The 16,952-nt window shown below is 40.7% G+C and overlaps 1 protein-coding gene across 3 annotated transcripts in view; it reads right to left on the reverse strand.

Moving 5' to 3' along the window:
• Positions 1–16,952, reverse strand: part of LOC140202973 (kinesin-like protein KIF19) — a 170,880-nt gene that overhangs the window by 38,303 nt on the left and 115,625 nt on the right. For all 3 annotated transcript variants that reach the window (XM_072268623.1, XM_072268622.1, XM_072268624.1), the window contains exons 14-15: positions 10,446–10,567; positions 2,013–2,179 (exon numbers count right to left, since the gene is read on the reverse strand). In XM_072268623.1, coding sequence (XP_072124724.1) covers positions 2,013–2,179; positions 10,446–10,567 — 289 coding nt within the window. The remainder of the gene's footprint in view (positions 1–2,012; positions 2,180–10,445; positions 10,568–16,952) is intronic.

The following is a 16,952-nucleotide window of genomic DNA, read 5'->3' on the forward strand; positions in this document are numbered from 1 at the left end:
AACTAGGTGAAGGAGGAGGAGATCTAGATGTTATATCAAAAGATCACTGAATCTTTACTTTTATCAGTATGTTTGGAAGAGAGCATTAATAGAAATCAACACAGCTGCAGCAATACTGATAATGTGTGAGGAAGAATTTAACCAACATTTGATAGATGGTACAAGTGAAGCTAAAGGAGTCATCTGCCTTTCTTTGAACTCACTTGAGGAAAAGATGCAAAATGGTAGCAATGTGTGAAGTTAGAATCAGAACTGGTAGAAGTGAAGGAAAACTTTTTATGCTTATTGTTTCAGGGCAGGGGTCCAATTCTGTTGATAGATTGCAACTGAATACCAGAGATAAGGTTAGACTGAGGAAGAATCAAGGGCATGAAGAAACTGCCTACATAAACCCTACATGATAAGCATTCCAAGGTGTTTTCTGGTGTATTTTGTAGCAGTGAAGCGGTACCTTCTCTGCTACAAAAGTAGGGTATGGGTATTGGTATTTGATCCTCCACAATATTCCGCGTGGGAATTTAAGCTGGAGGTGGCAGTGTTTTTCGTTAAACTGGAGCTCGACATCAACCCGGCACGGATGGAGAGTGCGTTCGAGAGCAGTCTGTCACTGGATCGAACTCGGAAACCTCCGTTCTCCAGCCCGGCCACCAACCGACCTACTACCCCTAGTGGAATCTGTTGTCTCGGGCTGCTGGGAGGCCAAGTATTGGGTATACAAATAGGTTGATAGATTCTTGAGTAGTCAGCACATGAAGGGTTACAGGGAGAAGGCAGGAGACTAGGGCTGAGAGTGAAATAGATCAGCCATGATGAAATGGTAGAGCAGACTTGATTAGCCAAATGGCCTAATTCTGCTCCAGTATCTTATGTCCTTAAATGTGGAAACCAAAGCTTGTAAGGGAGGGATGAGAGTTTCTCCAGCAGATTCCTATCACCACTCTTCTAAAATTAGACATGCTGGATTTTTGCTCATTTCCTGGTGAGCTATTATATCTACTCCAGAGGCTGGTTGCCTCTCTCCTGCACCAACTTCTTAAGCATTTACACTTCTATGTTAGGAATAAATAGAATATTTTGTGATTGCTGGGGAATCTTGCATGCTTGTACAACATTGTAAAACATGTAGCAGAAGGCACAAACACAGCTTCAAACCTGCTTTTCAACTTAAGTCTTAACAATTCATTTTGTCAATATTGTGGTTTGCCCCAGCTCCAGTCGCAAACATTATTGGAGAGCAAACATCACGAAGCCTCACACTATGATATAGCCACCCCCACATACTTATTATTGGCTGGTATCTGCCCTCCCATGTCTTGTTACCTGATTGAGTTAATTTTGATATCAGTCAGGCTTTTCTTCCAATTGCCAATATTCTTCATTTTCAAACATTCATGTATTATGAAAAAAACCCACCCTATGTCTCTATGAAGACCTTTTTTTGGAGACTGGTTTTCAATTCTTGGGTCTTAGGGACGATTCTGCAGTTGCCTAGTCAATTGCTTAATCGCTGTATAGGAATCTGAGACCCATCACACTCACTCAGTGTGATGGGCTTGTCCTACATGTTCCAAGATGCCTTGTTATTTCTCCCAGGATCAGCAAAATTCAGCAGCCAGACCCCAGAGTAACCCTTGCTGATAAAAACATTAATGGCCTCAGACACATACTAATACTGCAACTATTTACTTCACAAAATAAGCAGAAAGAGGTAGCTGGAATATTGCTTGTAATTTTTATATTTGGTTTGCTTAGCAATCTTCTATCAAACATACTTGACAACATCAGGTTTACTGAAAATGCACAAGGCATTTGATGAAAGAAAATGAATGAAGCATCAGCTGCTTGGATCATTTGTCTGTCAAAATTGCAATCAAGTTTCTAATGAAATAAGTGCATCAGCAAAACTATTTCTCGCATCTCCATTATACATTGTGTCAGTGTCTGGTTTATGTTCTGCTTTTTCTGAACAGAGTCTGTGTCAATTATCATGGGACACATCCTGCAAATGTTACCTCTCATGTTCAGGAAGTATTGGAGGCAACGGGTTCTTAACCCGGGCGTGGAGCAGTTGTCTGTTTTCATGAACTGTCCTTGACGTGGCATCATCTCTCCTTCCTTCCAAGGACAACACATATTCTTCTAGGTTCAGCTGACGAGCAACATTCAGAATTGTGTGATCCTGGAAGAAATATATTGTGGAGTTGGAGACCATTACAGTACTGGGAAATGCACAGCTGCAGATTTGTAAACTTCAATGTGATGTAATGCAGGCACAATACAATAAGTAGGGTGTTACTTTCGTTGTTTCATAAGGCTGAATTCAAAGTCAAAGTAAATTTATTATCAAAGTACATTTGTATATATGCAACTATATACTACCTTGAGAATCATTTTCTTGCAGGCATTTACAGGAAAATAAAGAAATACAATAGAATTTATGAAAATTGTGCACAAAGGCCACAAAACAACTAATGAGAAAAACAAGACACTGTGCAAATATAAAATATAAATAGATAGATGTATACTGTTGATAAATAAGTAAGCAAATTAATTAATTCATTAACTGAACTCAGAACATGAGTTGTGGAATTCTTGGAAGTGAGCCTGCGGGTTGTGGAATCCGTTCAGAATTGAGGTGAGTGAAATGATCATTGTTGGTTCAGCAGCCAGATAGCTTTAAGTAATAACTCTTTCTGGAACTGGTGGTCTGGGACCCAAGGTAGGTGGTAGATGTACAAAGAGTGCATGGTCTGGATGGTGTGGGTCCTTAATGATGGATGCTGCTATCCTGTAGCAGCGCTCCAAGTAGATGTGCTCAGTTGAGGAGAGGGCTTTGCCCGTGATGGTCTGGGCGGTTTCCACCACTTTCTGGACTTTTCCATTCCTGGGCATTGGTGTTCCTACACCAGACCATAATGCAACCAGCTAAAATATTCTCCACTGCGCATCTATAAGCTTGACAGTTTTAGATGACATGCCGAATCTGCTCAAACTGCTGGGAAAGAAGAGGCACTGTCTCGCCTTCTTTGTATGATACTTACATGCTGGCTCCAGAACTGACCCTCTGATGTGATAGCGTTAAGGAATGTAAAGTTTCTGATCCTCTCCACCTCCGCCCCCTGACGAGGAATGGCTCATGGACTTTTGGCTTCTTACTCCTGTAGTCAGTTATCAGCTCTTTGGCTTTGCTGAGTGAGAGGTTGTTGTGGCACCATTCAACCAGGTCTTCAATCTTGCTCCTGTATGCTGATCAACACCTTTGATTCAGCCAACACCAATGGTACCATCAACAGATTTAAATATGGGATTGGAGCTGTACGTAGCCACACAGCATTGTGGGTGTGTGGGTCTGTGAAGCTGCCTCCATGTTCTGTTGGCCAAAGTGAGCATAAAAGGCTTTGAGCTCATCTGGGCACAAAACTTTCTTGTCATTTATGTTGCTTGGTTTGCTTTGTTGGAGGTGATGGCATTCAAGTCCTACCATCGCTGTCAAGCATCCTTCTATGATTGAAAGTTTGGTCCAGAGTTGCCATTTCGCATGTGAGTTGGCTTTCTGGAAATTGTACCTGGATCTCTTGTACTTTTCCTGATCACTAGTCCTGAATGCCACCAATCTAGCCCTCAGAAGACTGCAAAACTCTTGGTTAATCTCGGTCTCCTGGTTTGGGAAAACTGAAAGATTTTGTGGATAAACACTTGTCTGCAAGTGTCTTTACAAAGTCCATGACAACTGTGGCATATTCATTCAAGTTCTCCGATGAATCCTTGAACATGGCCCTCTGCACCAACACCAAGCAATCTCGTAGCCATTCCTTTGCCTCTTATGACCACCTCTTTGCTGTTCTAATCCCTGGTGCCTTGCTCTTTTGTCTTTGCCCATAAGCAGTTTGGAGGAGGACAGCCAGATGATCAGATTTTCCAAAATGAGATCAAGGGATGGAATGGTAGACACTCTTGATGATAGTTTCATAGTACTCACGTGTGTAGGGTCCTCTAGTGCTGCAGGTGATGCAGTTGAGCAGAGATTTCTTCATGATAGTCCCTGGCAAGAATGTGAATGGCATTAGGGTATGCTGCTTCTTGCTTGTTAATCATGACACTCAGTACATCAACTGCTTGCTTTAGTGGTATGCAAACTGTGTTCAACATCACTCAGAAGTCATGCAGCAAGTAGAATGGTCGGCACTTAATCATCAGATGTTCCAGACTGTGAGAACAAGAATGAGGTAAGACCACAAATGTCCACGCACCACGAGGAGCTTATCATGAAGCAGATATTGCTGCCTCTACCCTTTCCTGATTCCACCATTTAGTCCATCCGGTGGATTGAAATCTCTCAGGTTGCACCATTCTACCTGGAATGTCAGGGGTGATGTCCGCTGTTCAATCACAATTGTCATAATCACATTGTGCTTAATATATCATGTGTGCATGAAGTAACTGTGGTGGCCCGTCTGGTGTGAAATGGACTTAGCACTGTCATAACACATGCAAAATGCTAGAGGAACTCAGCAGGTCAGGCAGCAGCTATGGAGAGGAATTAACAGTTGGCATTTCAGGCTGAGACCCTTCATCAGGACTGGAAAGGGAGGGGGAAAATGCCAGAATAGAAAGTGGCTGGAGGAGAAGGAGTACAAGCTAGAAGGTGATAGGTGAAGCCAGGTGGTGGAAGGGAGACTGAAGCGAGAAACTGAGAGGTGATAGGCGGAAAAGATAAAAGAGCTGAAGAAGAAGGAATCTGATTAGAGAGGAGAATAGACTATGGGAGGCAGGGAAGGAAGAGGGGTACCAGCAAGAGGTGGTAGCCAGGTGAGGAGAAAAGGTTAGAGGGTTCCAGAGTGGGAATTAATGAAGTTGGAAGGGGGAAGGGGAAAAATTACCAGAAGTTAGAGAAATTGATGTTCATACCATTAAGGTTGGAGCCTATCCAGATGGAATATGCTGTGGTGATGGGGGATTTGTTAGTTAGGAGAACAGACAAGAGGTTCTGTGTGCAGAAACGAGATTTCCAGATGGTATGCTGCCTCCCAAGTGCCAGAGCCTGGAATACCTCAGATCAAGTCCTCAGTTTTTTTAAGTCGGAGGGTGAACAGCCAAAAGTTGTGATCCATGTAGGTACCAATGACGTGGGTAGGATGAGTGATGAGGTTCTGCATAGGGAGTTCAGGGAGTTGGGTGCTAAGTTAAAGTACAGGAAGTCCAGGGTTGTGATCTCAGGATTGCTACATGTGCCATGTGCTAGTGAGGTCAGAACTAGGAAGATTATACAATTTAATACATGGCTAAGGAGTTGGTGTAAGAGGGAGAGCTTAAGACTTTTGGATCATTGGGCTCTCTTCCAGGGAAGGAGAGACCTGTACGGGAAGGACGGTTTACGCCTGACCTGGAGGGGGGCTAATATCCTTGTGGAAAGGTTTGTTAATGCTGCACGGGGTGGGGGGGTGGGTTTAAACTAGAGTTGCAGGGAGATGGGAACCAGAGTGCCAGAACAGTTAGCGAAAAGGTTGTGGAGACAGATATAGGTAAAACATCAGACAAAGTTAGGAATCCAAAGATTGAGCGTTGTGTGACTAATGTCCTGAGCTGCATACGTTTCAATGCAAGAAGTGTCGTTGGAAAGGCAGATGATAGTACAGAAGATGAGGTAGCAGGTTTACAGGCAAAGGCAATGTGTAGTGAGGAGAGGCTATTAATAGGGCAAAATTGCACTCAACAGGATGAGGTGCAATGCAAAATGTGGACAAAATCGAAAAGGGTGAATACAGGACTGATGGTGTTATATTTGAATGCATGCAGAATATGAAATAAGGTAGATGGACTTGCAGCGCGGTTGCAGACTAGCAGCTATGATGTTGTAGGAATCACTGAATCATGGCTGGAAGAAGGTAATTTCCAGAGTGACTATGGGATGGCTTTTTAAATCATCTCATGGTTGAGCCCACTAGATGATCAGCTACTCTGGACTGGGTATTGTACAATGAACTGGAATTGATTGGAGAGCTTAAGGTAAAATAACCCTTAAGGGAAGTGATCATATTATGATCAAATTCACCCTGAAATTTGGGAAGGAGAAGCTAAGATCAGATGTATCAGTATTACAGTGGAGTAAAGGGTATTACAGAAGCATGAGAGAGGAGTTGGCCAGAATTGATTGGAAAAGAACACTGGCAGGGATAACAGCAGAGCAGCAAAGACTGGAATTTCTGGAAGGAATTTGGAAAGCACAGGATATATACATCCCAAAGAGGAAGAAGCATTATAAAGGAAAGATGACACAATTGTGGCTGAAAAGTCAAAGCCAACATAAAAGTCAATGAAAGGGTATATAATAGAACAAAAATTAGTGGGAAGTTAGAGGATTGGGAAGCTTCTAAAAACCAATAGAAGGCAACTAAAAAGTCACCAAGAAGGTAAAGGTGGATACAAAAGAAAGCTAGCCTATAATATTAAAGAGGATATCAAAAGTTTGTCAGATACATAAATTGTAAAAGAGAGGTGAAAGTGGATATCAGACTGCTGGAAAATTATGCTGGAGGGATAGTAATGGGGGACAAGGAAATGGCGGACGAACCAAATAAGTGTTTTGCATCAGTCTTCACTGTTGAAGACATTAGCAGTACAGTGGCAGTTCCGGGTGTCAGGGATCATAAAATGTATGAAGTTACCATTGCTAGAGAGAAGGTTCTTGGGAAACTGAAAGGTCTGAAGACAGATAAGTCCCCTAGACCAGATTGTGTACACCCCAGAATTCTGAAAGAGGTGATATCAGTCTTCCCGACCATCACTACAAGTGATTAAGCCTGGTCTTTGTGCAATGAATGGCTTTAGCCTGCAGTAAGGATAAAACCTCACATGCAACATCAAAGCAGAAACAAAAACAAACAATGCAGGAAATACTCAGCAGGGAAGTCTGCATGTGTGGGTAAAGAAACAGAAAGAATGTTTTGGGTTGAAGATTGTCAGTAAGAAATGGGAAGAAGAGAAAAGAGAAGAGAAGAGAAGCTGTGGGGGTGGGGGAGATAGGGTTAAACCAGAGTGATGATGGGATGAACTGTAAACAAGATTTATTGCCAATGAATGAATTTGTTTTTATTTTAGATTTCTAGCATTTTTTTTCAACTTTCATTTACCAGAAATCCTCAGCTCAATTGGTACAACAATTATTGGTCGTTTTTATTACATGACAGTAATAATATACAGAAGCTGTCAGGGGATTCGCAACAGATGCAATTTATCAGAAATTAAAGGCAAGCTTAAGAGATGCTATAATGCGTGACTAAAATGTATTCAATAAGATGGACAGAGAGTTGTTGGGAGGGAATTCCGAGAACTTTAAAGCCCAGATTATTGAAGTCATGCTGCCAATGCTGGGAGTAAAGGTTTTTGAGTTCATATTACATCAAATGTACAAAACAACAGAGTTCTAGGGTTGCTCATAGAGCTGAAGAAGGCGCCAATAAAGGAAAACCTCAAAAATATCGGAAATATTCAAAACATATCTGTTTAACCTTAAAACATTAAACTAATTCAAGGGAAGACACGGCAATCCAAAATGCGGGTCTAACTTCGTGTTTACTTCAAGTGAGGTGTGCACTTGTCACACACATACAAGATTACTCAAATATTACTAAACTATTAAATACACAGCACTCCTCCTTGCTTGACTATAAACTCCAACTCGATAGTGAATATATCTCAACTATACACAGTATACTATATAATGCAACTAACTATATACAGACATCCACAGCATAGTAAATTTTAGATTGTCCCATTTAAGCTGAAAGATTTCATCACTGTGGAGGCTTTTTTTACTCATGTGAAATAACATCTTTCCTGAAATGGGAGATCATTTTGCTTGGCCGGTGAGACTTGTGGCTGTGAAAACAAACTCAGGTTTGGGGCCTCCACCACGGTGGTTGTAGGAGTTGACTCTGAGACTGTAGGAAGTGGTTCTGACTGTCTGGACGCCTTTCTTATTCTTTTCTCTCTCTGGATCTACTTTGATCCCTTTCTTTTTCTTTCTCATACTCTTTCTCTCTTTCACATCATTCTCTTTCTCACTCACATTCTTCATCATCTTCCTCGTCCTTGTTTTCTACTAATTTGTGCATATTGGCCCTGGGAAGATGCACTGAGTTCACTGGAGCATTCTCTCTTTGTTCCTCGATTGCTCCCTCTACGATCTGATTTCTCCTCGTGGTTTCCTCATCCACAACATAATCTGACAAATCCTGTTTTAATATCTACATTAACTCCTTTCTTTTTGACCTTCCATTCATCCAGCCGGGCTTTGGTCCTTGCATCTACTTTTTATGAGCAACTTTTTGTCTCTCACTTGGTGTCCATCCAATAACCTTCATGCATTCAGAGTAGATTCTGGATCTTTATACCCATCAAGTTACCCATTGTGTAATCAAATACATCAATCTTTGCAATATAGCCAGCCATTTCTGTTGTTTTTATGATTATTATCACCCAGTGCTCACTCTTAATGAACCTGTGAATTCTTCCATTTTCTGACTTTAAAATAAATTCAATCATGTATTCCCTTCCAAGAACATGTTCTGGATTGCTCTTAACTTGACCGTCTTTGAATGTGCTGGGCTGCACTTTTTAAAAGTTCGACCATTCCTCATTGCGTTTTTTTTTTAACTTCGAATGTCTCGCTGTGATTGAACGTCTTGCTGCTTTGGGTTGCCTTAAAAATACTTAATCGACAATGTAATGTTTTGTAACTTCAAAATATTAAACTAATTCTAGACACGGAAGTCTGAAATGTGGGTCTAACTTCGTGTTTTACTTCAGGTGAAACATGCACGTATCTTGTGGTAGTGTGATGACGTATTCAAATCACATATTTATAGATATAACCGATAATGAAGGAACAAGAATGCTGCATCAAACAATATATATACAATATAAAGCATATATTACTAAAATATTAAAGACACAACTGTCACAACTAGGGTCATTTTTAAAAGAAAAAGATGATTTTTTTCAGTTAGTATGTGAATCCTTGTCTCAGACCGAGTTCTCCTGTGTAATTTCCATGCTTCTAGATTCTGTATGATTTGCCTGAGCTTTCGTTAGTTATGTTAGTTAATTTCTGTAATGAATCTTTTGTTTTGTTTGAGTTGCCAAAGTCTCTGATTCCTGCACTTGAGTTCGCTTGGGACTCCTACAGCAGCAATATCAACGACGTTTATTGGTTTTGAGGTATGGGAGACAATCCATCATGACAGATGGGTGAGTGGTGTGGCATGGAACAATCAACGTAGTATTATCTGAGAGTTTAAGATGAAGGAAAAGTTATATTATGTGATATTGGGAGCTCACCTAGAGAGCATAGGAAATGTTGGGTTTGATGAGGCAACAAGGCTGAGGCTCATGCTGTTTGAAGACAGGAATTATTATGGATTTAGAAGTTGATCTTGTGATAGAAAGGTTATAAGGTTGAAATTTTCTATTTGTGTTATCACACCACAGAAAGATTACATCATACTGGTGGATCATTTTACTTGACTGAAACAGAAAATAGACCAGTATCTGTTCCCTGCAGAATCCTGCATGAGTTTGCTGAATGACAACATTTTTACTTCATGTACTTAGTAAAAAGCTTGGAATCATAAAATGAGTACTAAAAGAATTGCAATTCACACATATAAAATGAGTATTTTAGAGCTACGAGTGCTGTTGAGCAGTTCTGATAATAGTCTCACATTATACCACGTAAATTGAGATGGGGCACTTTCAATAGCTTGTAGAGAAAGAACAGTTGGTAAATAGTTATTTGCATCAGATCATTGATTACACAACAAACTGCAATATCTCCACCTTTAGAGAAGTAGGGAACCATCTGGATTTCCTGATTTAGCTACATACTACAGAAATTGCTAACAGATTTGCTCCATTATACCATGATCACTCAGAGCCTCAGTGTTATTGTCATGCAAATTATGTTTTATGTCCCATTTATTCTGGACTTAAATGGACAAGTGAGGTAGGTGTGCACTTGTCACACACATACAAGATTACTCAATGCAGTGGAATTAATTGTTCAGTTACATTTATGATTTAGAGTGTTCCTTTTAGGTGTCGGAATTACTACATGACCTCCACACTCTGGAGAGTACCACACCATTGCAGCAGCTTTCGCAGGGACTCTGGTTCCCTTTGGGTGTTAAGAGAGCAAGAAATAATTGCAGGTTTGCTCTACTCTGGATCAAATGCATATATTAAACTGCCCTGATCTTTTATCAGCATTAGGAGAACAAATTCCTTAGCTGCTATATCAATGTTATTGTTGTTGTTATTGTAAATCTATTCCATGAAGCTGTAGTTGATGCACCAGTCATGGTAGTGGTATAGCATATAATTGATTAATAAATAACTCCATTACTATCAACTACAGAATGATACAATTAAAGCAAAGGCTCTGTTACCTTCAACGTGTTGGAGGTGATGGTATGAAGGGTGTTCAAATTATCCAACATCCCCTCCTCCGTCTCTTGCCTATACAGGGTGTAGAGATTCTGTAGCTGCTGTGGAACATCAATGTTGTGATCTAGGGGAGATAAAAAGCAGCATTAACTACATGAAGGAGTCAGGCTCCAAGTTAGAATTTAAACTTTGCTGAAAACCTGATTGATTCAGATTAGTTCCACTGTAAGGACTCCCGTGCATTACTCTGTGAGAAAGACATAATATTATGAAGTAGTAACATTATTTCTAGGTAAATGAATGTGTTTCCATGGGCTTTGTCAATTACATTTTCCTGATCCATCATAGTGATAGTGATTTTGAGACAGAAAAGGGGCACTTCTCACATTATTATAACTTAAAGAACATAACTGACCCAATGTAGGTGGCTGTCAAATAAATACATTCAATATCTTACTTCCTGCTAAACCTATCCATTATTATTCACCAGTTCTTTATCTGATAGGACCTGAACAATGCATCCACCATCAGATTTATCAGTATGAATGAGCTTCCATTTTTCTGTACCGAGCAACAGAGGAACAATGTTGAGTGTGCAGCTGGTTTTAGCGACATCAATTTCCACTATCGTTTTGTTATTCTGAGCTTCAGTAGTGTTCAGGCTGGGACTCTCAGGGAGTCAGGGACGAGAGAGCCATTGGTCACGTGTGTGATTAATGACTAGGTTATGTTGGCAAACAAGAGAAGTGGCAAAACAGGAGGAAGTGAAGACCAGCATTTGGGTGGTGTGAGTCCTGTCAATCAGAATGGTGGCGGGGTGGGGGGGGGGGGTGGAATACAGAAAAGGGGAAACTGAAGAGCCACAAAAGAGATTTCAGCATTAATAGAGATCTGTGAGTTTTTGTGAGACTGGGGTCTACTGAAGGATCAGTGGGATTATAGGGTAGAGGGGATAGAGATGGTATGGTAAAGCAAAGGTTTTACTCTTCCCTCTGTTGGTGATACAGTGATGCCGCCAGTGGAGCTGCTGCCTCACAGATAGGGTGCCCTTGGGATCAATCCTGAGCTCCAGTCCTGTCTGTGTGGAATTGGCACATTCCCACTGTGATCATGTGAGTTCCCTCCCAAATCCCAAAGGGAGATTACCTAACCACTGCAAACTTCCCTTGGTCGGTAAGTGACTGGTACAATCTTGGGGGAGTGAGTGGGAATGTAGAGTGAACACAATGACATTAATTTAGGATTTGTAAATGAATGCTTGATGGTTGGTGCAGACTCATGCGCTAAGACACTGTGACTTCACTTATATTGATAGTTCATCAGGGGATTCAGAATTATAATTAACCATTGGCAGTAGTTCAGGGAAACATTCAGGCTGTAATCCATTGCCAATGGGGCAATATATATATCTGTATTTCTCTGTATCTAAGCATGTTACATACTTTGATGGATCTTTTCAACGCTGTCTTCGAAACATCTTAAATATCAGCTGGGAAAATAGCAGAACCAACGTCAGCGTGCTATATGATGCAAAAGCAACAAGTATTGAAGCCTACGTCATCAAGAACCAACTAAGATGGAGCAGTCATGTTGTTCGGATGAAAGACGAACGTATGCTGAAACAAATCTTCTACTCCCAGCTTAAAGAAGGCAAACGTAAAAGATACTGACAACAGAAGAGATTCAAAGACGTTTTAAAAGCCAACATGAAGAAATGTAACATCGACATCAACAATTGGGAACCAATGCTAAGAACAGGAAACTCTGGCAAGCCATCATCCAAGAAGGAACAGCAACTTTCGAAGCCAACAGATGTGCAGAATTAGAAGAAAAAAGAAGAAAATGGAAAGAGAGGCAACAACAACCAAAGCCCGATCTGTCATCTGGAACTACCTGTCCTGAATGCGGAAAAACTTTCAAAGCCAAAATTGAACTCATAAGCCACTTGAGAGCCCATAAATAGATCAACGGAACGAAGACCATCATCCTCGACCTCGAGGGATAGCCACGACGACAACGACGACATGCTTTGAGAATCCCGAACCAATTTGGCATGTCACCAGAACTGTACAAACCTAGAAATATTCCTTGATTTATGTAAGAAGTATATCCTCAACATACAAATCTATTTCTCACGATAGCAAATAGCTTCTCATTCTCCACCCATTGAAATTCATTGTTTAAAATAACCATAAAAAATTTGGCACAGCTATTGCAACAATGAGATTTTGCTCCATGAAGCATTTCCAGGAAAGCATCCTTTTGTAACTCAGAGAAACCCTGTCCAACCCCATGGCTTGCAATAATGTTTTTATATTTCTTCACACAGTACGTGAAAGCAATGTGCTGTGACTAAGAGTTTCCAAGCCTGTGACTTCATGAGAGGAAATTGTTTTACTGTGTTTACTCATCATATCCTTTCTTCTGTTAAGCAACTCAATTAAATCATCCATCAACTTTCAGGGGAAATTAACAATTTATCCTCAAAGCTTTTGCTGCTTTTCTTACCATTTATCATCTGCAGATCCACCTTTGCAAATTGAAATATTTGCTGTTATATTTTTGATTCCTGACTTTTATTGGCACCGACTGCTGATAAAACATATCCTAAATGACTGTCAAATACTGGTCATAAAAAAACTGACTTAATGCTTTTGGCAATGTTTTGAACCAAGGAATTTCATTTAAGTGTGTTAATCCTCTGTTCTGTAAGCCTGCAGCATAACTTAACCCAATATGTAATGTACTGTGCTTAAAACCCTGCTTTAAAGCTATTAATATCTAAAGTTTCAATGCCTCTATTAGAAATGAAATATTTTTAAAGAAGCAACTTTATGTCAGCTTGTTATAATTCTTTGAATTTTAAGTATGGTACTGATAGTGAGGTTTCATGCATCAAGATCTTCTTGATTACCATGGACAAACTTTGGGTTTTCAACTGGACAAAGGGCAGCAGCTCCATTCTTTTCTCCAGTCCCCCAACTAATAATCTGCTCCTTCTTTACATTTTCCTTCCACAACTGCTTGTCTAACCATTACCATTAACTGACTATGGTTGAAAATATAATTTATGGACAATTCAAAGTTCAAGAAGTACAAAGAAAATTTTATTATCAAAGTACATATATGTCACCATATACAACCCTGAGATTCATTTTCTTGTGGGTATAATAAATAAATCCAACAATCATAGAAGAATCGATGAAAGACCATACCAAAAGATCCGACAACCAGTGTGCAAAAGACAACAAACTGGGCAAATACAAAAAGAAAGAGAATAAATAATAATAATAATAATAATAATAATAGTTGAAGACCTCTTCAGAGAAACAGAGGGGTTCCTTGTGGCAATACAGGACCAGGTGATTAACACAATATATAATCAGAAATACAGAACAAAAGGCCAACAAATTCAAGATGATAAATGCAGAAAATGCCAAGAGAAACCAGAATCCTGCAGCAGTTTAACTCAATCTGATTACTCACACAGGCACAATCAAGTGGCAAACATCATTCACTAAAATCTTGCTTTAACATACAAACTCATAAAAGACACCATACCTTACTATAAATAAAAGCCTGATCTAGATTTAGAGTCAGAGTCCAACAAATTATATTACAACTGATTCGTTATAACAGATGGAACAATCCATTATAACAGTCTGGATATAATGATACAGGATAAACAGGCAAGAACAACTTACTCAATAGATACAGCCATTCCAAACACACACAAAGTACAGAAATCGTTAAATGGAAGTCAACAGAAGTATGCTGAATTAAAAGAGGAAATTGAAAGACTATGGAACATAAACAGGGTATACATTGTCCTAATATTAATATCTACAATGGGTACCTTCCCAAAGTCACTGCACAATAGCATTATATAATTAGGATTACACAGCAATATTTCTGTAAATCTTCAGAAAGCCACAATACTAAGCACTACTAGAATAGTCTGAAAGTTCCTAGCAATTGAGAAATGAGCGTGCTTGTGCTAAGAAAAGTTTTTTTAAAAACAATTTATAACAATAAATAAACAGGCACTAAATATCAAGAACATGAGATCATCCTTGAAAGTAAGTCCATAGGTTGTGGGAATAGTTCGTGATGGGGGCCAGTGAAGTTGAATGAAGTTCAGGAGCCTGATAGTTGAGGAGTAATAACTGTTCCTGAACCGGGTGGGTATGAGTCGTGTGGTTTCTGTACCTCCTTTCTGATGGTAGCAGCGAGATGACCTGGGTGGTGGGGGTCACTGATGAATCCTGATGAGACAATAACACGAGGAATTCTGCAGATGTTGGAAATTCAAGCAACACACATCAAAGTTGCTGGTGAATGCAGCAGGCCAGTCAGCATCTCTAGGAAGAGGTACAGTCGATGTTTTGGACCGAGACCTGACAAAGGGTCCCGACCCGAAACGTCGACTGTACCTCTTCCTAGAGATGACGCCTGGCCTGCCGCATTCACCAGCAACTTTGATGTGGTTCCTGAGACAGTGCTCCGTGTGGATATGCTCAGTGGTGGGAAAGGCTTTACCATATCCACTACTTTCTGCAGGATTTTCCCTTCAAGGGCATTGGTGCTTCCATACCAGGCTTTGATGCAGCCAATCAATATACTCTCCACCACACATCTGCAGCAGTTCGTCAAAGTTAGAGATGTCATGCCGAATTTTTGCAAACTCCTAAGGAAATAGAGGTACTGCTGTGCTTTCTTTGTAATTGCCCCTAAGTGCTGGGCCCAGGACAGATCCTCTGAAATGATCACACTGAGGAATTTAAAATTGCTGACCCTCTCCACGTCCGATCCCCCGATGAGGACTGGCTCATGGACTCCAGTTTCCTCCTTCTGAAGTCAATAATCAGCTCTTTGAGATTGCTGACATTGAATAAGAGATTGTTGTTGTGGCACCAGTCAGCTAGATTTCCAATCTCCCTCCAATCATCACCACCTTTGATTCGGCCAGTGACAGTGGCGTCATCAGCAAACTTAAATATAGCATTGGAGCTGTGCTTAGCCACACAGTCATAAGTGTGAAGACAGTAGAGCAGGGGTGCTGATGGAGATCGTGGAGGAGATGTTGTTGCCAATCTAAACTGGCTGGGGTCTGCAAGTGAGGAAATCGAAGATCCGATTGCACAAGGAGATATGGAGCCAAGGACTTGAAGCTTATTGATTAGTTTTGAGGTGGTGATAGTATTGAATGCCAAGCTGTAGTCGACAAAGAGCATCCTGAAGTATGCATCTTTGCTGTCCAGATGTTCCAGGGTTGAGTGAGGAGCTAATGAAATGGCAACTGCTATGGACTTTCAGTGCTAGTCGGCAATTAATGATTAGGAAGTACATAAATTATGCATACATTTAATTGTACATCTTGTTGATGTAGCATTAATGAACATACTAATTATGACTAAATTCTACACCAGTTGTAAATGGGGAAACTGGGATAATTAATGAGCCTGGGTTGGAGTGGAGCTTTTCAACACATCAGACCTTCTGCACTGTTTACTTATTGGTGGAGGTATAGCAAACAAATAGTGACTCTGTGCTTACCAGGTAAAGAATGGCAAGCATGCAATGTGCTAATACAGCCTTTTGTGTTCATTAACCTAGTCCCTGGCACTAATATTCTTACCGGGACAAATCTGTCAAAACAGTGCATGAGTTGAGAAGCATTGACCATCCATGGTTTTGAAATGAAAGCAGAATAGGTAGCAGAGAATGCACATTCGAAAAGATCCATCCTGCACCAATTAACTTCTTTACTAATGTTCTGTAATTTTCCAAGTGCCCTGTGACAACACACACAAACCCATGATCTCTACCACCAACACATGAGAGTGGTAAGCAAAAGGCAATACATTCTCAGACCCAGATGGTCCTTGACTTAGAGAAGACTTTACAGGAGCAAACCCCTCGTGCATGCAATCACCAAAATATCAGACCCTTGGTCTGCATGACAGCAATGTCTCCTGACCTATATATCCGAATTCACAACTGATATACAACATATCAAGAGGTAAAATAATGCTGCGGCTAATTGCCTCTCACAGCCAGCCATTGAGACCGTACGCATAGGGGTTGACAATGTCAGCATGACAACTGACGAACCTACTGGCACAGAGGTCCAGGCTTAGCAACCAGCAATCATGGGCCTGTGGTCCCCTTCTGTGTGATGTCTCAACTGGTCGCCCTCGTCCCATCGTGCCTGCAAACTGGAGGCGGACTGTTTTTGACTCCATACATGGATCTCGCTTCCGGTATGGAAGACTTCATAGAAACTTGTTGCTGTAAAGTTTGTGTTGCATGGCCTTTGAAACAACATGCATAATTAGGCTGTAGCCCATGTGGAGTGCCAGAGGGCAAAAATTAACCATCATGTTCAGATGCCATTGGCAACTTCTGCAGTCCTTGTGCGACGGTTCAACTAGGTCAATGTGGACCGTGTTGGTCCTCTTCCACATTCCCCCCAACCCCCCACTCTCAGCATCTCCTTACCATGGTGC

Source organism: Mobula birostris, chromosome 9, assembly GCF_030028105.1.
Source record: "Mobula birostris isolate sMobBir1 chromosome 9, sMobBir1.hap1, whole genome shotgun sequence".
Taxonomy (NCBI): Eukaryota; Metazoa; Chordata; class Chondrichthyes; order Myliobatiformes; family Myliobatidae; genus Mobula; species Mobula birostris.